This window comes from Peromyscus eremicus, chromosome 7 (genome assembly GCF_949786415.1).
Source record: "Peromyscus eremicus chromosome 7, PerEre_H2_v1, whole genome shotgun sequence".
NCBI classification, from domain to species: domain Eukaryota; kingdom Metazoa; phylum Chordata; class Mammalia; order Rodentia; family Cricetidae; genus Peromyscus; species Peromyscus eremicus.
Window position 1 is genome coordinate 14,710,842 of NC_081422.1, and position 26,676 is coordinate 14,737,517.

Below are 26,676 nucleotides of genomic sequence, written 5' to 3' on the forward strand. Positions count from 1 at the left end.
CTGGAGGCTTTTCCATCCAATCCCAGCAGGTTCTGGCATTAGCTGAAATTCATGCTCAGGAAGGGCTGGATGAGAGAAGGAGAGGCAGGGGAGGAAAGTCATCTGGATTCTCTTCATCTTCTTCAGGAATGGCTTGCTTGAAGGATGCACAGTTCCTGGGTCACTGTTTGAGCAGTCCTGTTTGAGCAGGGCCTCCCAGCTGTTAACAGGGACTGCCAATGAGGTGGACAGTCTTCCTTATCCCTGAGGCCTCGGACTAAGTGTTGCTTTGGTTTATTACAGGAAATGCTATTGGAAAGATAAAACGAAGTGCCTAGCAGGCACTATAAAAAGTAGAAGAAATACGGAAGGCATCATATCCAGTGGGTGGCTACATGTTTTTATGCAGGGGCGAAGGGAGGGAGATATGTTGTGTAGTATCGCTCTTCCTTCCAGGAGCATCACCTCAGTGGCTCTGCCAGGGCCGAGCCTGTGACTTGCTGACATTCCATTCCTGTGTTCAGATGAACGCTCATCTTTGCCAAAATGAAGGTGAGGGAAACCCAGCAACAAGGAAAGGAGAGAGGAGCCAAGGGAAGCGGCCACTGCTGTTCAGGGCCAGAGCTGGAGGGAGGCCAAATGTAAGTGGCCCCAGGCTTCTCTGGGATGGCTGCCATTTTCTCACAAGCAGAGAGAAAGATGTAAAGGTCATGGAGAGGTCTGCTCTGCAGAGCCACCAACTCGCATTGAGGAAATTCTCCACACACACACACCCCATGGCTTGCCTCTGAACAGGATATTTCTTCCATTTCTTTGATTCATCCATTCTCTCTCTCTCTCTCTCTCTCTCTCTCTCTCTCTCTCTCTCTCTCTCTCTCCCTTCATCTGAATCTAATAATGGCTAGCATATATAAATAATAATTATCAATGTTATTTGTTCTTTGTTTCCAAACCTCATGTTCCTCTTCTCTTGAAAACTGGGGAAATCAACTCTGCTCACATCAAAAAGATGCCCTCCCCCAGCAGAAAAAAAATCCACCTAACTTCCTATTTCTAGGGAAAATAAATAGCCCACCATGGTGCCATCTCTCCCTGGAGGACTCTTATTCTGCTCTTCTGCTGATTTGTTTTCAGTAGTTTGTGCTTCTGTTGTACCCAGAATAGAAGGATGCTAGGAGGGGAAGGGACCCGTGGAAGGTAGGAGAAAAAAGCAAGGATAATGAGAAAAGCCCAAGTCATCTTCTGACCAGAATCAGAGGGGGTGGCTAGTTGGCCAGAGAGTCTGTCCCATGGGCTCAGCAGCTGCCCCTTTTTATCTGCTGTGGGTGAACCCCGGTCACTGCAGTGTCCTCGACAGGAGCGAGGCTCTTCCAAATCATCCTCATCAAAGCCGTAGAAAGTTGAGGTGTCACTTTCTGATGTGTAACCGAGTAAGTCCTCTGTGGTACGTGCTGCCTTCCTTCTCCTTCTCCTTCTCCTTCCTGCCTTCTCCTCCCAAATGAGCAGAGCGTCCACAGTCTACACAGGACACCAGCTCTTCAGGCCCCCCACTCTTCTTGTTCATGTTGGAGCCCCCCAAGCAGAAGTCACAGTAGTTATTGGGAATGACTGTCCCATCTGGTACTTTCTGGGGTCTGTGGTTGTCATTTCTGTGGGTGGGCGGTGACCAAGTGTCCTGGTCTTGGGCTTCATCCCCGTCCTCGCTGGCCAGATGAGTGTGAGCATAGTGGTAGCTGAGTCCCGGTCGATTCTTGTAGTGTTTTGCCACAGATGTCACAGATGTAGGGTTTATCATGGTCTTCCTGAGAAGCAGCATCATGTCTTCTCCTGCCACCTGCAAAGCCATGAGACCGTCCTCTGGTCCTGTTCTTGCGCTTGGGAATGTCCTCTTCCAAATCCTCCTCTTCATTCCCTTCTTCTACATTTTCATCGTTTTCCAAAACCCTCTGTATTTCCTGGATGCTTTCCTCCTCTCTGGCATCCACCTTCTTCTCCACACCCTCACCACGAAGCAAGGCTTCCAATGTGGTGCTCTCAGAGGTAAAGCCATCTTTGTGTGTGTGTGTGTGTGTGTGTGTGTGTGTGTGTGTGTGTGTGTTCACTTCTTTTTTTTTTTTTAAATTTTTATTTTGCAATACAGTTTAGTTCTACATATCAGCCACAGATTCCCTTGTTCTCCCCCCTCCCGCCCCCCTCACCTTCCCCCCAGCCCGCCCCCCATTCGCACCTCCTCCAGGGCAAAGCCTTCCCCACAGACTGAGATCAACCTGGTAGACTCAGTCCAGGTAGGTCCAGTCCCCTCCTCCCAGGCTGAGCCAAGCGACCCTGTATAAGCCCCAGGTTTCAAACAGCCAACCCATGCAATAAGCACAGGACCCGGTCCCACTGCCTGGATGCCTCCCAAACAGATCAAGCCAATCAACTGTCTCACCCACTCAGAGGGCCTGATCCAGTTGGTGACCCCTCAGCCATTGGTTCATATTTCATGTGTTTCCGTTCGCTTAAAGCCATCTTTCTTCAGGGACAGCTCTACTTCAGGTTTTATTTGCAGGAGTCGAAGCTTTGGGTCCTCTGGTGGATGCAATCGTCGCTTCTTGCGCCAGCAGCCGGCAGGGGTACGTGTACAGCTGGCCTGGACCAAGGCCTGGGCCTCGGTGCCTCTTTTCCATCCAGATGTAGCAGTTGTTCTGGGCTACCCAAGTCTGCGAGTCCAGGAATGGCAGACACACGCTCCGCTCTGCACACAGTCGTGAGTTTTGGCTCTGGCAGTGCTCAATGGCTGCCTTGTAGAACTGGTCCCCAAGAGCTTTCAGGGGGTTGTGAATGACAGTCGCCATTTTGCTACAATGTAACAGGGTTTTAAAGGTTCGCTCAGGGAAGTGGCAGGCCAATCAGAGCACGGGATACCAGCCTGCAGGCCAATCGGCACGGCTGGTCACCAGGTAAGCGGGGCCTGCATGGTGGTAGTTGTTAGGGGAGCTTTGACAACGTTTTGAGTGTTGATTCTCAATGGCATTTTCAATACAAACCCTCAGTTTGAATACATGACAATGTATCATAGCAGTCTAGTTTTTAGGAGTCTTGCTGTGGTTTGAAGGAAAAATGTCTCCTACAGTCTCATGTGTTGGAATTCTTGGTGCACAGCTGGAGGCACTGGTTGGGAAGGTTGTGCAACTTTTAGGAGGTGGAGCCTTGCTGAAAGAAGTGAGCTCAGCTCTACTTCCTTTCTAATCCCTGACTTTGGATGCAATGAGGTCAGTCAGTCTCCTACTTCCACTTCTCTGCCTTCTCTGCTACGGCAGATTATGCCCTTTCAACGGAAAACCAGAACAAACCCGTCCTCCTTAAAGAAGTTTCTTGTTGAGTATTTTGTCACAGCAATGAGGAAAGTAACTTATACAAACGTTTGTGTCACCCGATTGTACAGTTCACACTGCTAGAATCAAAGCATAGTGGTTTATAAGCACCAAATCCCAGTGGTGAGCAGATGGATTGTCTTGTTCTATGTAAAGGTGTTTCTGGTATCTTTGGTATTTTCACAAAGAAAATATTGTAGAATAGTTGGGGAAGAAATTCAGGAAATCCAGAAATGACTGGTTCATAGATTTTAGACAAATCAAACATTTAAAATTCTGCTAATAAGATATGATTATACTTTTGTAGTCAGGAAGTTGATACACAGTTACACTGGGGGATACTGATAAATTTAGCAAGAAGAATAACCTCTTATCTATTTAGTCTATTCAACAAGAGAAGTTTTTTTTCTTCTTTTTTCCCCTAGCTCTTGTGTAGCCCAAGCTAACCTCAAACTCTCTATGTGGCCAACGATGACCTTAAACTTCAGGTCCTTAAGCCTCCGCCTCCCAAGTTACAAGCAAGAACTTCAGTGCTCAGTTTGTGTGATGCTGGTTGGAGCTCAGAATTTTGTGCATGCTAGACAAGCATTTTGGCACCTAAGCTATGTCTTTAGTGCCAAAAGTAGTTATTGAAACAAACTCACTGATTAGTTGTTAAACTAGAGATTTGATTGTTTAATGTGCTGGTTCTCCACACGTCAGTTATTATAGACTAAATAAATACCCTCAGCAAATAGCCCTGATGGGATGTACTGTTGTCAGGGAGGTTGGGTGATACAGAATTTAAGGGCCAGTAAGATTCAGAAGCAGGTACTATGGGGATGTTTTAGGATGAAGGGTGCTAGAGAAGTGTATGGCAGATTCCTCGGTGACCTGGGAAGATGCTGTGGGATCCATTTGGGGTCCTCTGGGGTTTTTCATCTGCCCCAGACCTCTGCTGATCTTTTAAATGACTGGGAGAATCTAAACAGAGGGGAATTCATACCTGTGGGAGTGGAGGGAATGTTTGGCATTTCTTCAGAAACAGTGGCCATTACTGATGCTGAAAAGTAAAAATAATTCAAGTGTTTTGACTGGAGACCCCATGCATTAGGAGATACAAGGAAGTGACACTTTCCCCATTCATAGCTAAATGAAGGTGAATTACAAGCATGGGGGAGGGATTCACACTCATGGGCTTACTAAAGAATAATGGAGACTCAAGATACTTACTTTTGTGGGTGGTGGCCAGAATGTGCTGTGTATAACCTACATAGATAATGAAAAATGAGTGAAAATGAGGAGGAATTGAGAAAGCAGTGATGTGGGAGTAAGTAGAGGAGTACGACTCGGAAATATAGCTCACCATTGACAGAGAGACTGTTCTGGTCCAGGGTGTAGGGTCCTAGCTGCATGATGCCATCATTCAATCTTTTCAGCTCCCAGTACAGATGCTCTCTATCCAGCCATTGATTAGAGGTTTGGGGGTGGTAGGTGCAGATGGCATCTACTCCCGTGGCTGTTCCATTGTTCTCAGACCTGGGAAGGGCAGGCAAGGGGATTGACATTAAATGGATTTCCTAGGGAGGGATCCAGAAGTGTCTGGTATAAGACTGGAAAGGGCCAGAAGAAATGAATCACCTGGTATATTGCTGAAAAAACAGGCTTACACTCTCTGAATATACTGACTTTTTATGGCCATGAGCAGACATGGAGTGAAACTGTTAAATGTAATGCAAGACTCAAACTACATCCTCATGTCACAGTGCCTAGAGGGGCTCATATTTACAGTAGATGAAAACTGGAATTGGGAGCAGACAATTATCCTAAGAGAAGTCCTATGCACTGAACTTAAAAACGCCTCCTTTATTCCAAAGTCAGAGATAAAGGAAAGAATTAAGAATAGCTGAATATTAGGATCCTGTGGTGGTGGTGGGGTTTGCAGGCTATGGGGATAGCTGAGGACAAATGTTAGGAACAGGAAGTAATGTGGCACTTGAGGTTATGTGTCCTAAATTCCCCAAAGTTGAGAACATAAAGACAGGAGGAAAGCTGAATAAACTGGCTTAGAAATACCTGAAGTATGACTGGTCCACCATCCTTGTGGTGTGTATGTGGTGTGTGTGTGTGTGTGTGTGTGTGTGTGTGTGTGTGTGTGTGTGTGTGTTTATAAAATCTGTTGTTGGGGGAGCATGATGGTGTATATGTGTGTGTGTTCATGCTTATGTATGCACATGGAGGTTAGAGAATAACTTGTGTGTTTACTCTTCCTTGGGAGCCATCCATCTTGTGTTTTTTAGATTGTTATCTCTCTGTCTCTGTCTCTGTCTCTCTCTCTCTCAGACCTAGGTCTCACTGATTTGGCTAGGTTGACTGGCCAACTAATCCCAGGGACCCTCCAGTATCTACTTCTCCAGTGCTGGGTTTATAAGCACATGCTATCATGACTAGCTTTTTAGGTGGGTGTTGGGGATCAAACTTAGGTCCCCATGCTTGGTCAGGAAGCACTTTATTGACTGAACTATCTCTCCTAGCCTGTTGTTATAAGGTCTCACCTGAGCAATGTCAGTCTGCATCCAGAGTACAGTGGGCCAACACTGGTTTTACCGAACAGTGCCCTGAGCTGTGGAGAGAGGAGAGAGGCATGAGAACTATGCTGATGATTTAGGGGTTAGGGACTTCTTCCTGATCATGACATAGTTTGGTGAGTGCAGCTTTCATCTGTGGGTTGACCTTTATATACTGGAGTGGGTAGCTCACCAGTCTCTGCAGGATTCTCTCAGTGGCATTGAACTTCCTGGATCCTGAGTGACCCATGTCCTCCACATACTCCAGATTAATGACAGTGAAGTTGATGGTAAAAGGCACTGGAAGGGGATTTACTACTGCAGGAGGAGAGAAGAGATGTGAGAAACACAGTGTCTGAACATTATCTTATTTTCTTTCTCCGAACTTGAGTTGGGACATCACCAATGTGCATCTTCTATCACTCAGAAGGGGTTTCTTCAAAAGTGGACAGTTTCCTCATAGAGAAGACTCAAATATCAGCTTCACCTCATAGTTACTAAGGATGAATAGGATTACTCTAGACTGGTAAATATGCTATTAACCAGAAAGGAATTATATCTGACTCTCAGGAGAATGAAAGTCACATAAATACTCTCCTTTTGGAATTTTTGTTTAAACAAAATGTGTTCTTGACATCTACTTATTTATTGATTACGTGTGTGTATGTTTAGATGTATCTGTAATTGAGTATATGTGCACATGTGTGTGCTTGTATACATGTGTTTGGCAGCCTGTGCATGCGGGAGTGCACATGTATAGATGACAGAGTACAGCATAGATTGTTTTCCTTCAAGGACTGTCCATCTTGCTCTTTTTGAGACAAGGTCTCTCATTGGCCAGGTACTCATCAGGTAAGCTTGACTGGCTGTCCAGAGTTCCAGTGATCCACAAGGCTCTATCTCCCACAAGCTAGGATTATAAGTACACGACACCACGTCACTTCCGTTTTTCTTCCCTTTTCTTCCTTCCCTTCCCCCCTCTCTCTTCCTCTTTCTCTGTCTCTCTTTTCTTCCTCTTCTCTCTCTCTAGCATACATGGGTTCTGGGGAATTGAATTCTGATCCTCAAGCTTGCAAAAAAAAAAAAAAAGCACTTTAGAACTCACATATCACACCAGCCCTTATTATTATTTTGATTCTTATTCTTAAGAAACATATGTTGGTCATTTGTGTGAGAGGTCCTGTTTAATGAGCTTACACACAATGGAGTTGCTACTGTGAACCAAGTGGCTATTATGATGTTCATTTCACAAATTCAAACACTGAGGCAATGAGGACTGGCAAAAATGGCTCAGTGGGCTAAGCTGCTCTGCCACGCCTGATGACTGAAGTTATATCCCTGAAACCCATGTGGTGGAAGGACTGAACAGACTCCAGTTGTTTTCTGACTTCCACTTGTGCACAGTCACACACACACACACACTCACACACACACACACACACACACACACACACACACACACATACACACACACTAAACAAGCAACCAGTCAATGTGAATAAAAAATTCTGAGCCAATGAGAAATTAAGTAAATTGCCCAGATCACAGAATCCAACTTGAATATAGGACATATTACTGTAGTGTTCATATATTGCTTATTCATTTAACATGTGAGCTTATGTTATTGTGTTAGATTCTGATTACCTTTATATAATTAACATTTTTCAAGCACTACACTTCAACACCAATTTTTTTCAAAATTTATTTATTTATTACGCATACAGTATTCTGCCTGCATGTTTTGCCTGCAGGCTAGAAGAGGGCATCAGATCTCATTATAGATGGTTGTGAGCCACCATGTGGTTGCTGGGAATTGAACTCAGGACCTTTGGATGAACAGCCAGTGCTCTTAACCGCTGAGCCATCTCTCCAGCCCTCAACACCAATTTTTAATATAAATCTTATAATTCTTTCTGACAAGTTCTCATATTGCCTATGCCAGTCTCTAGCTAGCTATGTAGTAAAGAATGACAAACACCATCCTGGCCCCATCTTCTAAGTACTGTAATTACAGGCATCAACCAGCACAGTTTAAGTGATGCTGGGGGGTCACACCTAGGGTTTCATGAATGTTAGGCCAGCACTTTACCAGTTAAGCTGTATCTGTAGCCAAGCCTTTTGATTTTGAATCATGATAATTTAGCATAGCAGTGAAATTTCGGGGAGTACTTACGTCACCATATGATATAGCTCTCTGCATACTAGATTAAATTAGGAGAAGCTGCTAACAGAGATTAAATTCCAAAGGGTGACAGATGGGTTTTCCTTGCCCTGTTTTGAGATATTTTTGATATTTTTTCCAACTTTAACTTTTTAGGTTTTAAAAATTCTGTGTTAGGGAGGATGTATGCACATCTTTATGAGCATGTGCATATGGAGGTCAAAGGGCAACCTGGGAAATTGGTTTTCTCCTTCTACCATGTAGGTCTTAGGGATTGAACTCGTATTTGCAGTCTTTACCCACTGAACTATTACAGGCTTGATACTTTTTGTAGTTCTCACAATAAAAACATTACAGATGAGTTGGAAATAAATGGAAAGCATAATCCTGAAAGTAGAGGAATAATTTGCCATGGTTCATCAATTTTGGACAAATCAAATTTTCTTTATAAGTATATGACTATAGCTTTTACACATTGTAAAGGACCTGATACACATTTATATTAAGGGATATATATATATATATATATATATATATATATACATATATACATATACACACACACATATATACATATATACATATATATACATATACACACACATATATATATATATTCATGATGAATTATCCAGAATAATAACTTTGTTGAGATACTTGATAGCACACTAGTGACTGTACACTAGATATCTAGTCTCAGCCAACAGTCCTGCTCCTATGTATCCTTCTAAGGGATGGGGAAGGATTTAGAAGTCCATGGCCACCAATAAGCATGAGAAACAATTACAAGAGATTCTGAGTATCAGAGAATAGATAGGATTAAAAAGATTCTTTGTGGCCTGGGAAGAACCTGTGAGAGTCATCAAGAGTCAACCTTAGGATCCTCTGGAACATGTCATTTCCTCCACTCCTTCTCCAGACTCTAAAGATTCTAGAACCACTGAAAACATCTTCAGAGAGGAGAATTCTTACCTGTAGGGCTGGGAGAGTTGGCAGTCATTTCCATAGAAGCAGTGGTCATCATAGAAGCTGTGGAGGTAAATTCTCAGATGATTAAAGTAGAAACCCTTTAGCTTGGAGACATCAGGGAGAGAACGCAGATGTTGGGGTTAACTTTGTGTTTAAGTCTCTGTCCATTCCAGGCTAGAGATGAGGGAAACGTGTGTCATTTAGTGATTTCCTTTGAATTGAAATATGCATTCCAAAAAGTAGAGGGGAGGCTCACGAGACAGAAAAATAAACAAACCTCACAAGTCTGGTAAGCTAAAGCTAGGAGATTCTTTGAGCCCAAGGTTATAGAAGAGGGAAAATGTTTAAGGGAGAAGCCTCTGACCATCTGAGGTGCCTGGAAGAGACTCTCTGACCCGGTGAACTGTCTGCAAGCCAAGTAGAGAGCTTCACAAATGCAGCTTCTGTGAGTTTTCACCAGTGCTAGGGGGGTGACTGACAACGAAGCTGCCTTTGAGTCATCCCTTGCTCTTGTGAGTAACCCTAATAAACTCACTGGTTACCCAAGTTGAATGGTAGTGTAATTGCTACTTTGGTTTACAATCAGTTCCCTCTCTGGGATGAGTAAATGTTTGTGTGTCATGTCTCTCCAGGAAGTCTCACTTCAGTTTGAGAAATGGAGATTGGACTTTTGACTGCTTTCATTCCAAAGACCTGAGAGTCACAGGTGTAGTAGAAATTTATAAAAACTGAGAATACTCACTCCTGGTGGTGGTAAACAGGATTTGATGTGTGTAACCTGCAAAGAAAATGAAAGAAAGAGTGAAAATGAAGGGAAATGGTGATGTGGAAGTAAAAGAGAGGAGAATGTGGGCTCTTCATTAAAGCAAAGTGAAGGTGGCCACTGCTCACCATCGACATAGAGACTGCTCTTGTCCAGAGTGTAAGGACCCAGTCTGCTGACACCATAGGTCAGCCTGCTGAGCTCCCAATACATTGTCTTTCTGTTCAGTGCCAGGCCAGTGGGGTCAGGATGGTAAGTGCAGACAGCATCCACTCCTGTGCCTGCACCATCATTTTCAGATCTGGGAAGGACAGGAGAGACAATGCACAATAAATAGATTCCCTAAGAAGGTATCCTGAAATGCTAGGGTAGGGTAAGGAGTAGCCAGAGTAAATGAAAAGGTTGATAGAGGCCCAGAGTGATGGATCAACAGGTGGAAGAATTTGCCACCAGTCCTGACAACTTGGATTCCATCCCTGGGGCCCACATGGTGGTGCCAATAAATTATACTCTGATTCCCACATGAACACCATAGTACTGTGTGTTCATACACACACACACACACACACACACACACACACACACACACACACACACGTACACATGCACAAATGCACACACATGCTTATACATGCATTTCAAACAAATAAACAATGTTTAAAAAGGAAAAAAAGAAGATTGGAAAAGACCAGAAGCCAGAGTCAGATTCTTAGCGTATTGATTTCTACTAGACTGAGACAATGAGAAGTCATGGAGCCATGAATTTTTATCAAACACAAGACTCAAATGTCCACTCTCATGTTCCGGTATCTGAGGCGCTCACATATCTAAGACAAATGAGAACTGGATTTAGAAATGACAGCAAGTGAAAAAGGGCAATTTTTGTTTTCACAACAGTCAGAGTACAGAATTGGAATGTGTAAGGCCACATCCTTTTATTCCAAAGGCAGAAAACAGCATTGAGAATTCTAACAGGATAATCAGGAATAGTTAAAATTGTAACAATAGTCTACTAGATGTGGAGATAGTGGCGGGGAGGTGGTAGGATTGGAAGATACCTTGTGTTAGGTCTTCCTCACTTCACCTGAGCAGAAGCTACCCAGAAGGACAACAGAAGGAAACTCAGTACACTTTTAGGTCTGCCACCCCATTTCCATATCCCCCAAACCCACCTGAGTGAGGTCAGTATGCAGCCAGAATACAGGGAACCAACACTGGATTTTTGGAACAAGGGCCTCAGCTGTGGAAGAAAGAGGAGTGAGGAGAGATGAGCAGGTAGAAGTGAGGCAGCAGTCAGGCTGGCAAGGTATTGAGACATTTCATCCTTGGGGTCAGGCTGAGATAGGCCAGGTCTTCTTGGAAGATTTATCTTTGGGGTCAGGGGTAGATTCTTCTTCCAGGGGCTTGTGTGACAGGTAGGCATGGCTTATACCTGTGCGCGGTGCTAGGCGTAGTGAACAGAATTCTCACCAGGCTCTGCAGGGTTCTCTCAGTGATATTGAACTTTCTGGATCCAGGGCGACTCATGTCCTCCTCAAATGCCAAGTTAATTATGGTGAAGTTGATAGTAAAATGTACCAGGACAGGGCCTGCTGCTGCAGAGGGGGCAGGAGAAAGACAGACACTAAGCTATTATTTTTCTCTGAACTTGAGCTTGGGGAATCAGCTGTGTGCATAGTCTTGCACTGAGGAGAATCTTCCTCTAGGAAACACAGTTTCCTTGGAAACGAGACCTCACCCCAACTTCAACTAAATTACAAAGGATTGATGTGTGTGGGTGACTTCACTGTGAAGCAGAAAGAAAATATATCTGTCTCTCCAGTCGGCAAAATCTCTATAGGTTGCTTCCTTTCCTGAAGTTCCTTTTTAAGGCCAAGTCTTTTCTGAAGTTTACATACTTATTAATTTAAAACAATTCTTCAATAGAGACTGTGCCAGAATTTTTTTTTTTTTTGCTTGTTTAGCGATGACTGTGTGTGTGCATGCCAAAGCATGGATGTGAAGACCAGAGGAAAACTCTCAGGAACTGGTTCTCTCCTTTCACCGTGTAGGTCCCAGGAATAAAAATCAGTCCATCTGGCAGCAAATGCCTTTGCTCCCTAAGTCATCTTACCCACTGTCCATGTGTAGCAGATCAAGTTTGAAGTTCTTTGCTTATACTAGACTGATTGCTTGCACTGAACAAAGTATTATAATGCAATGCAAGTAGCATGGAATGGAATACAAATGGAAAACCCCCAGCAAATTATGAAGGGCTTGCTTCCAAGCCACAGTCTGTAAGTGGTAGGACCGAATGTTAATATAGGACATATATTGCAGTCTATGACTCCTATGCACTCAGCCTATGTGAGGCTGTGCTATTCAATTAGATCTGATTTTTTTCTTAATGTGAATGTGTATATATATGACAGTGCATGTTCATATTTGTGTGCATGTGTGAAGGCCAGAGGAATGACCTTGGGTACCACCCTCAGGAACATCTACTTCCTTTGGGATAGAGACCTCATTGGCCTGGAGCTTACCAGCTGTCCAGTGAGGCCCAGGGATCTGCCTATCTCTGCCACCATGTACTGAAACTTCAAGTGCTTCCTACCACATCTGGCAATTTTACATGGGTTTGAGGAATCTAATTCAGGTTCTGGTTGCAAATCAAATGCTTTACTGAGCTACTCCTGTGCCCCTGAGTTGGTTTTTGACACAGAGGTTTTTGACACAGAACAACTTCAGTTCTCACCTAGTAGCCCTGCTGGTTTGACCTCTTCAAAGGGCTAGGAAAGGATTTAAGACTACAGACTGCCTACAGGTTTCACAAATATATTTTAGAAAATGTCTTGGCCTATTGGGTCTAATATTTAAGGAATTCTCAGGGAATTGAGATGTGCTACATGCTCCATCCCTCCTTTTGCCTGCTGCAATTATAGGAGTATCTTCAGAGAGAAAATTCCTACCTGTGGGACTGGAGACAGGGGTTGTCATTCTGCCAGAAATGGTGGTCACCATAGAAGCTGAGGATTAAAAAATACCTGGTGTTTAGAGTGAAAATCCTTTCATTTTCAAGATACCAGAGGGGAGGGCACATGCCTGAGACTTCTTCCTATAAATAATGTGCAGATGTGCAGGTGTATATGGAGGCCAGGGGACAACATCTGGTGTCATTCTTTTTTATAAATTACTTTATTTTATGTGTAGGGATGTTTTGCCTGCATCATGTCTATGCACCATGTGCATGCCTGGTGCTCAGGGAGGCTGGAAAAGGGCATCTGACTCTGTAGAACTGGAGTTATAGATGGGTGTGAGCCATCCTTTGGGTATCCAGAATAGAACCCAGGTCCTTTGGAAGAGCAGCTAGCACTGTTATTTGCTGAGTCATCTCTCCAGCCCCTCAGGTATGGTTCTTCCTTAAGCACCCTCTACTTAGTGTTTTAAGCTCAAGGTGTAAGGGCCTAGCTGGGTGATATCATTGGTCAGCTTGCTCAGCTCCCATTACATTGCTCATTGTCCAGGCCAGGTTGTAAGACTTGTGAATCCTCAATTCAATAAGGCTGGCTGACCAGTAAACTCCAAGGATCCTCCTGGTTACTCCTCCTAGAGCTAGGATTACAAATGTGTACCACTATACTCAGCTTTTCACATGGGAGATCAAACTCCAGGCCCGATGTAAGCACTTTACTGAGCTGTATGCCTAGCCTGACTTAGGAAATGAGCATAAGTTTCTGTGCATCTGTAGATGGAGAGGGCTTTAGGAATGAAATGTAGGGCTTTTGTTTTTATTTCGTGGGGTTGTGACTTACAGCATAGGAGATACTTACAGAGCCTCGCAATACTCACTCATGGATGTGGTGGACAGGATCTGGTATGTATAACCTAAAGAGATAATAAAAGAGTGAGAATGGAGTAGGGTGAGGAAGTAGAGGCTGAGAGGGGAGGATATATGCTGTGTAATAGAGCACGTATGGCCACTGCTCACCATTGATGTAAAGGCTGTTGTGGTCTAAGGTGTAAGGGCCCAGCTGGCTGATACCATTGGTCAGCTCACTCAATTCCCAGTACACCTGCTCATTGTCCAGCTCAGATCCAGTGGGGTCTGGATGGTGAGTACAGATAGCATCTACTCCTGTAGCTGCTTTGTCTTTCTCAGGCCTGAGAAGGGTAGATAAGCAGAATGATGATAAAGAGGTTGCCCTGAAAGCTTCTTAAGATGATGGGGGCAAGAGAGGAAGGAGCCAGGAGGAGATAGGATGACTGATATAGAGGTGACGCATCAGGCTTAGAGCCTCTGAGTATATTGACTTCCGGGAGCCTGTGAGCCTGAGTAGACATGGAGGAAAGATTTTTTATTAAATGTGAGACACTAATCTATTCTGATGGTGTGAAGAATAGAGAGTTCATATTTAAGACCGATAAGGATTTGGGAATTAAAGCAAAGGGAAAAGACATTAACATCTGTGCTGGTTAGCTTTAACTGTCAACCTGAATCACCGGGGAAGAGAGTTTAAATGGGGGGGGGGGGGAAGGGTTATCTCCACTGGGTTGACCTGTGGTCACGTCTGTGGGAGCTGGTTTTAATGAAGCTAATTAAGGTGGGAATACCTAGTCCTTTGTGCTCAGCACCATACCCTAGGCAGCAGATCCTGAACTGTGTAAGAGTGGAGAAGTCAAGCTGAGTGTAGGCAAGAGAGCATTCCTCTTTTTAGTTCTCTCTATTCTTGATTGTGGGTGTGGTATGACTGTCTCAGTCATCAGCTGCTGGGACTTCCCTGAAAGTAATTATGGACTATCCCTTCAAAGTTTCAGCTAAAATAAACCATTTCTCCTCTAAGTTGTTTTTGGTTGAGGTGTTTTATCACAGTGACAGAAACGAAACTACAACAGTATCTCAAGAGAAATTCTGGGAGTAGAATTTAAAGTTCCTTTTGTTCCTCAATGAGGGGATAGAGGTGGGAATTCAGAATGGATGAACAGGAAAAGGCCATCAACCTGCGGATGGTCTGCAGGCTGTGGGGGGGAGGGACTGAAGTGGCAGTTGTTGGGTGAGGGGACGCCTTGGATGTTGGATCCAGTGCATCCTAAATTCCACACGGTAATGTACAGACAGGAGAAAAGGAAGGAAGCCCAGCACACTTTGGGTCTGGGACACATCCAGGATCTCTAGCTTCTTTTTGTTAGGACTCACCTGAGCGATATCAGTCTGCAGCCAGAATACAGGAGGCTAATACTCGTCTTATTGAACAGAGGCCAGAGCTGTGGAGAAAGGGGAGAAGGCTGTGAATACAAGAACTAAGAGAATACAAACTGTTTTCTGAGATGTATGGAGCTAGTATCTGTGAGCAAAGCTAGAATCTGTGGAACAAGGTTGAGGTTGGTGTGGCCTTCTTGCAGAGTGTGGTCTAATTCATAGGCATGGCTTACATATGTGGGAAATTCCACATGTACTGAACAGAGCTCTTACCAGTCTCTGTAGGATTCTCTCAGTGGCATTGAACTTCCAGGACCCAGGGTGACGCATGCCGTCCTCATACTTGAGGTTAGTGATGGTGAAGTTGATGGTGAAAGGCACCAGAGGAGAGACCGGCACTACAGTGGGGGGGGTGGGAGAAAGACATACTGAGCTGCTGCTTCCTCTGTTAACGTGGGTATCTTCCAGCACTAGAGGCTGGATCCCAGCTTCCCAAGGGAAGAGAGTGTGTCCAGCATCTCCTGTCATGTATCAAGCATGAGCAGAATTTCTCTGTGGGGTTTAGTACACCATGGTGCATACACTAAACACACCAGATCCTGCGTTGACAAAATTCTAACATGCATCTTTATTTTCTGAGTTTTCATTTAACCCAATTTGTTTTTCTGCAACTCATGTATATATTCTCTGTCTGTTTCTGTCTCTGTCTCTGTCTCTGTCGTCTCTGTCTCTCTCTCTCTTTCTCTCCTTCTATAAAAGTAGAGGGTTTAAGAGTCTGTGAGATGACTCAGCCAAAACACTTGCTTGATGACCTGGGTTTGATACCCAAGACCCACACAGTAGAAATAAAAAGCCAGTTTCCATAGGTTTTCCTCTGATCTCAACACCCATGCTATCTTTTATGCACACACATGTCTGTGTGCACACACAACAAGTGAAAATTAATTTAAAAAATATTCTTAAAGGCAGAGAGTGGACTAGGGAGATGGCTTAGTCACTAAAGTCAGGAATGAGGATCAGGACTCGATTCTGGAACCCATCTACAAAAAGCCAGGCGTGGTGGTATACACTTATAATCCCAGTGTTGGGGAGGTAGGAACAGGTGAATTTCTGGGGTTCATTAGCCAGCCAGCTTCTCATACTTGGTGAGTTCCAGCGCATTGAGATGTCTTGTCTCAGAAAACAAACTGTGGAAGGCACCTGTGGAACAATACCTAAGGATGGCTTTCAGCATCCATAGGCATGTGCACACACATGCAAGCCAACCTATGCCCATATGAGTATGCACATGCACACAGGAGAAAAATTATTTGAAGAAATGTATGTGTTATATTGGGGTTATACTACATTTTACATGCTTTTCTTAAATCAGAGCCATTGATTTGGTGGAAGATGATATTGGGAAGCTTGTTTTAAAGATGTAAAATTTGAGCCAAGGGGAAATTAAATACTTATACAGTCTCCAAATTACATGGCCTGGGTCAAGCCAGCCTTTGTGGCGTTAGTCTTGTTCTTCTCAAACCCTTATCAAGGTCCATCGGCAGCTCCAGATGATAGCGAATCCTCAATTTTCTCAAGTGGTCAGGGATCAGTGTACCCCGGAAGCAGTAGGTGTTTGCTGTTCTGGCCACGCCCACCAGCAACAGCTTCTTTATTTTCGTTGTACCGGAAATGAAAGCACCCTACTGAAATCCTGTCTGTGAATCCCTAATCCCTAACAGACTCTTCAGGTTCCTGGATTCTAAGAGAATAACAGACACTGTCCCCCTACCCCACCCTATCCCAACCCCACTCCACCCAAATCCCATCCCACGCCTACCCCACCCCATTCCCACCCCATACCCACTCCACCCCACGCCACCCCCACGAAGTTCACAGATCTTAGGGTGCCACACTCAGGCACATTCAGAGCACTACTATTCTTGGTACACCTGAAACTAAATGTGCCCCTCTTCTTAACTTCCTCCATACCTAAGAGTCACATATTCCTTCCTGGAAATGTAAGATCCCTCTCTTCCCTCCCCATGCTGCCCATCCAGCAATCAGGGGCAGCCTGACTACATGAAACTACTTTCTTCCTCTGAGATCTATAAGAAAGGATCATCACGGTGCTTCATGGGCTTGATATCACCTCAGACACACCACTGTTCTGCCTGTCCATGGGACTAATTACTCTTCTAATGTATCTCTTATCCCAAATCAGTCTGCCTCAGTGTTCTCCTTGAACCTCAAGACCTAGCACTTTCAGTGATGGAAAACAAGAGAATAGAATAAGCTAAGAGTGGTGTCTGTTCTTTCAGAACCTTCAGCAGAGCCCCTCAAGCTATGAGAAGGCTGTGTATAGGATGCTGAACCTCAGCTGAAGTAGAGCCAGCCCATGCTAGATGATGTTGTAGTTCTCAGGTCTATGCATACAGTATGTTGTTCTCATTTTTCCTCAGCTGAAAACTAAGGGGCTGTGGAGATGGCTTAGTCAGTCCAGTGCTTGTCTCACAATCATGAGGGCCTGATTTCAGATCTTCAGTACCTACGCAAAAAGCTGGGTGTGGAGCTACACTACACACCTGTAATCCCAGCACTTGGAAGGCAGAGACAGAAGGATCTCTGGAGCTCCTTGGCCAGATGAATTGGTGAGCTACAGGTCAGTTGGAGACACTATCTCAAAAATTAAGGTGGAGAGACTATGGGAAAACACCCATCATTGATCTTTGGCATCCACATGCATATATATGCATGCATGCACAAACATTTATACAACACACACACACACACACACACACACACACACACACACACACACACACACACAAAGAATGTGGGGAGTCACCAGACTGATCTAGGTCTTTCTCAGAGTCCTTGATGAAAGGACAGAAGAAACTTTAGTTCTGTGTCCTTGTCCAGGAATGGACTTGCAAGGCCAGTCTGATGCTGGAGTCAGTGCCTTGGAGGAGTTGAGGTTGTGGTTTTTAGGGACCTGACTTTTTTTTCTGGGATGTAGTAATCAGTCCTAAGGCAGCTGTATCTGTGAAATATCCTGTTCTCTCTTTGCCAACATTATCTTGACTTAGCTCTCTGCTGAGCTGGGCCATTTACCCCCTTGGAAACAGTATATATATAATACTGACTTCTTAATAAACTTGCTTGGCATAAGTCATCAGGTTATGCAAAATTTCCTTTGTCTTTTCATCTTATTTCTTGTCTTCTTTATTTCTCATTTCTGGTTCTCTAATTCAACACTTTACTGTTCAAGACCCTTATCCCTGATGACTCAGGTCATTAGAAAAGTAAGGGGAGAGAAGCTCATCCATGTACCTGTGGGTCCCACACTAGGGTCATCTGTGGCAGCATTCCCGCTGGGCTACCCCTGGCCTGGCTCCAAAGCAGCACCTAGCCCTAATCCATCTTTTGTTTAGAAGTATCCTTTGTTTCTGTCGCCCCCCCTTTGTGAATCTTGTCTGAGAGTTTCCCAAGGACACAAAACCTGTGAGAAACTTGGTTTGGGGAAACCTGGAAAACTGTGGTACTGGATGAATCCAGAAATTTGCACTTGGCATTGTATTTTTAGAAGCTTCTTTCAATTTATTTTGAGCATATCGAAATCAACTTGCTAAAGTGTTAATATGGAGAAAAATAAAAATGCCCCGGGTGAAAGGAAAGCACTTCAGTCCTTAGAGGCTGGATCCTCCTGTAGCTGGAAAAGGCTAGATTCATTCTTCAGGTGCCTCTGAGTCTTTATTCTATGGACCCACGTGAACTCACACACCAGCGCCGTGACAGTCATCTATTTTAATTGAGCACTTACCTGTATAGTCCTACTTTCTTTCTCTGTCTGCTCTGCTGTCTGTTCTCCACAGTCTAGAGCCCATACTATTTTGTTTATGTCACATCATCAGGGCATTTTATACAGTAAGTGCTTAATAAAAACTTGTTGAATGAACAAATAAATAAATGAATGAATGAAGCCTCAGGGCTTTCCTGATGTACCACTGTCACAGGACATTAGAAGTTTGTAGTAGGTATCACACTTTCCTATGCCTCCCCAGTGCTAAGATTACAATACGTACCACCATGCCCAGCTTTTATGTGCATGGTGGGAATTGAATTCAGGTCCTCGTGCCTGTATAGCAAGCACTTCATCAACTGAGCCTTTTTACCAGACCTGTAGAAAGGTACCTAAAGTGGAAGCTCATACCTGAAGACCCCAAGACATGAGTTGTACTTATTGCGGGATACTAGTATAAAGTCATAGCAATTAGATGAAAATTATAATGAATCAGAGAAAGGCGGCTTCCCTAGGCATGGGCTGCTCATCATAAGATCTTAAAATCATTTTTCACTGCCTGAATCTGTTCTGGGAGTATCTCTTCTAAGTCAGGAAATAAAGATACAGATGAGGAAAACTTAGGCTATTTTGGCTTCTTCCCTTTCTAGGGATGTGGGGTAGGGGGTAAAAAAAAAAAAGGTGAAATGATACTCACTGCTAGTGGTTGAGGTCAGGAACCAATGGTTATAACCTGTATTAAAAAAAAGACCAAAAGTTAATAGTCAAGGAACAAGGAATGAAAAAAAGTTGCAAGAGCCTAGAATCAATGAGCAAGCATCTAAGGCCTTGTACATGCTAGGGAATTGTTCTGCCACTTATCTAGATCCCTAGATCACCTCTACTTGATTAAGTCAGAGTACCACATTATAGCCCAGAAAGACCTCGAACTCACGATGTTTCCACTTACAGTTCTCTTAAGTGGCTGAGATTACAGGTGTGTATCATCATATACAAGTAGCTGCTGTGGGATGGTCTGTATGTCAAGTGTGTTGCTGATTGGTCAGTAAATAAATCACTGATTGGCCATTGGCTAGGCAGGAAGTATAGGCGGGACAAGGAGAAGAATTCTGGGAAGTGGAAGGCTGAGAGAGAGACTGCCTGGAGTCGCCATCAGGACAAGGAAGATGTAAGGTACCAGTAAGCCATGAGCCATGTGGCAAAGTAAAGATTAATAGAAATGGGCTAAATATAAGAGTAAGAGCTAGACAATAACAGGCCTGAGCTAATGGCCAAGCAGTTTAAATAATGTAAGAGTCTGTGTGTTTATTTTATAAGTGGGCTCTGAGACTGGCGGGACTTGGTGGCGGGAGCTGGAGAGAAATTCTCCAGCAACAAATGGCGTCCAACGTGGTGGCAAGAGTTTCCACCTAAAAACTTAGAAAAAAGATTCTAAAACGGAGCTAAAAACAGCTTCCTAATTGTCTCTCTCAAATAAGCGGCAGCTGCCGGTTTGAGCTACTGGCGGGTTCCTAGCGTGCGCTCTCGACCTACAGTATGGTGGGAATGAGGCCTCTGCAAGTAGCACATTAAACTGTGTGGTGGATTTAGCCTTTGCTAGTACAAAACAAAAAAAGAGGTTTCTGGGCTACACGCTACTTTGGTAAAAGTGTAGACCCACTATTTCTGAGAGTTACGGCTCCCAGAGCTGGCGGAAAGCAGACCACCGCCATGTTGGGAAACTGAAGTGGGCGGAGCCAGCAGCCACTGCACCGTTTCAGGATTAGAAGGCTGCTTTTTAAAGGAATAGGCTCAAGCTAATATAAAAAAATAAGCCACGTAAAGATGACTACCACACAGAGAATCTGGATTATGTTCTCTTTGATATTCGTAACTACAGAAAAACATTTGATTGTAAAAGCTGTTGAGTTATGCCAAAATGTATATTTTAAAGGTACCTTGACTTCAAAATTTGGATATAAGGATATGTTGCTTTGGAAAAGAGTCTCTGCTTTTGTTTCCACAGAAAGCCAGAGACTATGGATTTTTTCCAGATTAAGATACATCAGGTTTGACCAGCCAAGACCCCCTGAAAGGTCTCCGATGACACCATGGCCCTGATGATCCAACATCCAGAATGGTTTCAAGGCAACTGGCTCAGACGACATACCCTCATGGACTATTCCATAATTCTAAAATTTTCTTTGTATCCCCATAAGATACAGCGCCCCCCTTCAGCAGGAAGTAGTAAGAGAAACTACGCCCAAATTCCCAAATATACCAAGCTGACTTTGGAGATATGTAAAGATTAAAACCTTCCTTTTTAAGAAAAGAAAAGGGGAAGTGCTGTGGGATGGTCTGTATGTCAAGTGTGTTGCTGATTGGTCAGTAAATAAATCACTGATTGGCCATTGGCTAGGCAGGAAGTATAGGCGGGACAAGGAGAAGAATTCTGGGAAGTGGAAGGCTGAGAGAGAGACTGCCTGGAGTCGCCATCAGGACAAGGAAGATGTAAGGTACCAGTAAGCCATGAGCCATGTGGCAAAGTAAAGATTAATAGAAATGGGCTAAATATAAGAGTAAGAGCTAGACAATAACAGGCCTGAGCTAATGGCCAAGCAGTTTAAATAATGTAAGAGTCTGTGTGTTTATTTTATAAGTGGGCTCTGAGACTGGCGGGACTTGGTGGCGGGAGCTGGAGAGAAATTCTCCAGCAACAAGTAGCTAGGGTGCAGGTAAGTGTTGCCTGGCCTAACTTGGATTTATTTTTAAGTCTTATTTACCCAATGTTGTCAAAATGCAGATTCTAGGGACTGGATGTAAAAATCAGAGGTCAATAATAGAATACTTGCCTAGCATACATAAAGCTTTGGGTTTGAACCCCAACAAAACACACACACACACACACACACACACACACACACACACACACGTGAATAGAGACTCTGTAGACAAAATCCAGAAAATATAATTAGACCATAAAGAAGAAATTCTTTATCAGGTTGTCTGCAGTACCATGTCCATTCCTTGCTATCTGTATCTAGTCTCTCCTATATTTCAACAAAAGCTATTGCCTTTCTCTCCCCCTTTCTTTCCCCTCCTCCTCTCCTTCCTCTCCTCCTCCCCCTCTCTGTCTCCCCTTTCTGTCTGTCTGTCTGTGTCTGTCTGTCTGTCTGTCTGTCTGTCTCTGTCTCTGTCTCTGTCTCTGTGTGTGTGTGTGTGTGTGTGTGTGTGTGTGTGTGTGTGTGTACGTGTGTGTGTACGTGTGTGGTCCAGAGTATAGACTGTACAATGAACTCCCTGGGGAAGGCAGTTTGTAGCTGCTCACCCACTCACCATTGACATAAAGGCTGTTCTTGTCCAGAGTCATAAAGTCCAGCTGGGTGATGCCATGGGTCTCATGACTCAGCTCCCAGTACAGCTGCTTTGGGTCTAGCCCCATGCCTGTGGGCTCAGATCGATGGGTACAGATCATGTTCACTCCAGTGGCTGATCCATCCTTCTCAGGCCTGAGTGCAGGGAGATATAGGGATGAGAATAAATTCAAAACAGATGATGAGGATGGCTTGAAAGAGTATGTCTGAGGGCTGGAGATACGGCTCAATAAGCTAATGATGCTTGCTGCTCTTGCAGAGAACCTGAATTTGGTTACCAGCGTATCTGTATTGGACAGCTCACAATCCCTGTGCCTGCAGCTCCAGGGTATCTGACATCTTCTATCTTCCAGGAGCACCTACATGCAGGTATGCATGCTCACATATAGACATACACTTACATATGAATATAAATATAAGCAAAAATAAAATCCTTTTTTGAAAAAAAAAAAAAGAAGAATCATGTCAGAAAATACCACAAGAGTGCAAGGCAGATGGCTCTGTCAGTAACTATGCTTTGCAAGCATTAGCAGCTGAGCTCAATCCGAGACCCCATGTTAAAAAGCTGAGTGTGGTGGTATGCATTTGTAAGCCCCATGCTAGCGATGTGAAACAGATAGATCTCAAAGGCTCACTGTCAACCTAGCCATACTGAAAAGTTCCAAGGCAATGAGAGACTGCAAAACCAAAATGAAACAAACCAACCAACCAGAAACAACAAAAACAAGGTGGTGAGACCCGAGGGACAATAACTGAGGTTGACCTCCGGCCTCCATAGGCATGTGCACATAGATGCGTGTACAACCATCGCGCGCGCGCGCGCGCACACACACACACACACACACACACACACACACACACACACCACAGAGATAAAGTTAGCATTTGTGCAAGGTAAAGTAATCTAGAATTTGTAAACAGTCATTGGACAAAGAAGGCAAACTTGGACTAGAGGAGGCAGGATGCTTATTTATCATGTACATTCAAGTTGAGCATCTCTTATCTGAAATGCTTAGGACTACAGTTTTTTTTTTCCAGCTATCAGAGCTTTTAAGACTTTGGAATATTTGCACAGAATTTTACCAATTTTGCATCTTTAACATGAAATTTAAATTTCTCTAATTTCCAAAAAATTTTGAATGTCAACTTGACACTGGAAATTCTAGGGCTAAGCACATGGCTCAGTGAGCAAGAGCACTTGCTCCATAAGCATGAAGACCCAAGTTCATATCCCAACAGCCACAACCACATCTGGGCATGGCAGTGCATATGTCTAATCCCAGAGCTGAGGGAGTTACCCCTGTATCTCATTGGCCAGCCAGTGTGGATGAAATGGTGAGCTTCAGGATTACTGAGAGACTGTCTCAAAAATATAAGGTGGGGAAACAATGAAGGACAGACATGTTAACCTTGGGCTAAAGACACCCAGACAAGTGATATACCTGCACACACTCTCTCATACGAGAGAGAGAGAAGAGAGAGAGAGAGAGAGAGAGAGAGAGAGAGAGAGAGAGAGAGAGAGAGAGAGAGAGAGAATTCTGGAGCTGTAAGCAATTTAGATTTAGAAATGTTTAACTTGTACCAGCCTCCTACGATATTTAGTCAATCATCTCAGGATAAGCTTAAGAAACAAATAGGTGATTTAGCTCAATGACCTTGGAAATAACGCAGTTGTTTCATTTCTTAGCACTTCCTTTTTGTCTTAGCTGTGTGCATGTGTGTGCACAAAACTCTTCAGCCCCCTTGAGTACTTCCAATGGGGCTTATGAAATGAACATGTCAAGCAATCAGATAACTCATTGGAGAAGACTGCATATAGTATAACCTTAACAACATAAGCTTTAAACACTGGATATAATTGTTTGTAGCTGTAATTCCAGCATGAGCACTGACATGGAGATGTGGGAGGCAGAGACGGGAGAATCAGCTGAAAGTTTGCTTTTGCAGCCCAGAGGAAGCAACAACAAGAGAGACTGACTCATAAACAAGGTGGAAGGTGGGCAATGACTCCCAATAAGTTAATAAGTTGTCATCTCACTGCTGCACACACACGCATGCACATGGGCAGACACACATGACTCTGCACACACACACACACACACACACACACACACACACACACACACACAGTCAAATAAAAATAAATCTTTAAAAAAGAGAGGTGAGCATGCCACAGAAACTATTCTGTTTGGATTTATACATTTTCTTGAATGGAGAATAATTTTGAACATTGCTGAGAAATTATTCCTGGGGTTATATTATACACCTTAGTTAGGTGTATAGTATAGTTCAGAGGATGAAAACTGGGGAGAAGATTCAGTAGAGAGAGTATCCCCAGTACTCAGTATGGCTTTGATGGGCAAGTGGGGAACAGGGAGAGTCAGGAATGTGGGAAGCACACATTCCTAGACATCTTACGTGAGCAAGGTCAGCTGGCACCCAGAGTACAATGGACCAATGGTGGTATTCTTGAACACAGCAGCAAGCTGGAGAGGAAGGAGAGAGAAAAGAGTAAGAGATTTGGGGGTGATTAAGAGGGAGAAGTGGGAGGTCATTATATAAGGGCTCTTACCAGGTGCTGCAGGACTGTCTCGGTTTTGTTGAACTTTAAGGATCCTGGGTGTTTCATAACTGGTGTGTATTGTAGATTTGTAATGGTGAAGTTGAGGGTAAAAGGCACCAGGGAATGGGTCAAGGCTGCAAAGCAGAAAGGCAGAGAAGAGAACATCTGTCTTCAGCTTGTATGAGATCCTTGTCTTGCCCTGCGTACAGCCTGCACCAGTCCTCCTGAATGGAGGCTCTTATTCTCTCTGTCAGAGGACTCCACTCAATTGGTCCTTGAGCCAATGCAGATAGAAATGGAGAAATGTATACTTCCTCTCTCTCTCTCTCTCTCTCTCTCTCTCTCTCTCTCTCTCTCTCTCTCTCTCTGTGTGTGTGTGTGTGTGTGTGTGTGTGTGTGTGTGTGTGTGTGTTTGCAAGAGAGAGAGGAGGGGTCCTACAACCTTTACCAACTGCTCGATTGGTTCTTGAACCAGAGCAGACATGGACCATAAATTAACTTATATGTGACTGCTCTTTATTGTGTCTATGTTCATATACATGGGAATGTATGTGCCTGTGTATATACATATGTATGGTGTGTGTATGTGTGTGTGTGTGTGTACGTGTGTGTGTGTGTATGTGAGTGTGTGTGTATGTCTGTGTGTGTGTGGCGGGGGGGGGGGGGGGGAGGACATCCTTGGATGTCATTCCTTGAACACTGTCTATCCCCTTCTACTATTCTTTTGAGATAAGTCTCTTTAGCCTAGATCTCACCACATCGACTGGTCTATCTAGCTAGATAGCACCAGGAACCTACCTATCCTATCTCTGAAGCATGGAGATTACAAGTGAGCACATGGGTTCTGGGAATAGAACTTGGATCCTCATATTTGCAAAGCAAGCAAAAGCATTTCATCAATGACCTATCTCTCTAGCCCCACTGATTGCAATTTTATTTTCTTCCTTTCTTCAGTAAATATGTATTCCCTACAAGGAATAACATAGCAAATATTTCTGGTTAGTAAAATAGAATAAATGTCAGATATTTAATTATGAAAGAATCCCAACAATAACAATAAAACCAACCCCCTGAAGGAGGGATGCAAATATTAGGAAATCAATCCCAAATATCTGGAAGACAAAGGGGCAAAGCATTGTCATGTCAGAGAGTATCAGCAACCCATGGAGGAAACACAGCCCTCACTGTCCACAATGCGTGAAGGAGAGAGAGAGAGAGAGCTGGTGAGAGAGACCCTTGCTGACCTCTCCACCACTGTTCTACCAATGCCTTCTCTTGGTGAAACTAATCGGAAGCTATGAATAAGGAAGGGAGGAAAGAAAGGAAAGGGAGAAAGAAAGAAAGAAAGAAAGAAAGAAAGAAAGAAAGAAAGAAAGGAAGAAGGAAAAGGATGAAGTCAGGAAGGGAAGAATGGAGGAAGAAAGAAAAATGAAGTATGGGAGGGGAAAAGAAAGAGGGTAGAAAAGGAAAAGGAAAGGAGGAGAGAGGAAGGAAGCAAAAGGAAAGGGAGGGAGGGAGAACGAGTGAGGTTAGGAAGAAGGAATGGAGAAAGAGGGAGAGAGAGGGAAGAAAAAAGAAAGGAATGGTCATTGAGAGGTATGTGTAGTGAGTAATGTGTTTTGTTTTATCACATTTATTTTAATTTTGTATGTATGGATGTTTTGCCTGTGTAGGTCTGTGGACCACATGCATGTAGTGCCTGTAGAGGTCAGAAGAGGGCACCAGAAGCCCTGGGACTGGAGTTACAGATGGTGGGAAGCTGGCATGTGGGTGATGGGAACTGAACCCGCTCTGCAAGAGCCCTTAGTGCTCTTAAATGCTGAGCCATCTCCCCAGCCCCAAATGTGAATCTTGCAATAATAACGAGAAATTACAGAAATATTTCATCTAGAAAAGTAATATACTCTGACATTATGTTTTAAATTAATGAACTTTCTTGAGCCAGAATCTTATTATATAGTCCATAGTGGCCTTGAACTCAGATCCTCCTGTCTCAGCCTTCCAAGTGCTGGGATTTCAGGTGTGGGAC

At 43.8% G+C, this 26,676-nt stretch overlaps 1 protein-coding gene and 1 pseudogene across 1 annotated transcript in view; both read right to left on the reverse strand.

Annotated features, from left to right (window-relative positions):
- Muc16 (mucin 16, cell surface associated) overlaps positions 1-26,676 on the reverse strand; it is a 200,071-nt gene that overhangs the window by 112,337 nt on the left and 61,058 nt on the right. The window contains exons 18-35 of the mRNA XM_059267231.1: positions 24,657-24,781; positions 24,503-24,570; positions 22,047-22,219; positions 19,429-19,464; positions 15,224-15,348; positions 14,948-15,015; positions 13,742-13,914; positions 13,603-13,638; positions 11,245-11,369; positions 10,947-11,014; positions 9,903-10,075; positions 9,754-9,789; positions 9,015-9,071; positions 6,075-6,196; positions 5,870-5,937; positions 4,681-4,853; positions 4,548-4,583; positions 4,321-4,377 (exon numbers count right to left, since the gene is read on the reverse strand). Coding sequence (XP_059123214.1) covers positions 4,321-4,377; positions 4,548-4,583; positions 4,681-4,853; positions 5,870-5,937; positions 6,075-6,196; positions 9,015-9,071; positions 9,754-9,789; positions 9,903-10,075; positions 10,947-11,014; positions 11,245-11,369; positions 13,603-13,638; positions 13,742-13,914; positions 14,948-15,015; positions 15,224-15,348; positions 19,429-19,464; positions 22,047-22,219; positions 24,503-24,570; positions 24,657-24,781 — 1,719 coding nt within the window. The remainder of the gene's footprint in view (positions 1-4,320; positions 4,378-4,547; positions 4,584-4,680; positions 4,854-5,869; positions 5,938-6,074; positions 6,197-9,014; positions 9,072-9,753; positions 9,790-9,902; positions 10,076-10,946; positions 11,015-11,244; positions 11,370-13,602; positions 13,639-13,741; positions 13,915-14,947; positions 15,016-15,223; positions 15,349-19,428; positions 19,465-22,046; positions 22,220-24,502; positions 24,571-24,656; positions 24,782-26,676) is intronic.
- LOC131914583 (zinc finger protein DPF3-like) lies at positions 1,388-2,816 on the reverse strand (annotated as a pseudogene).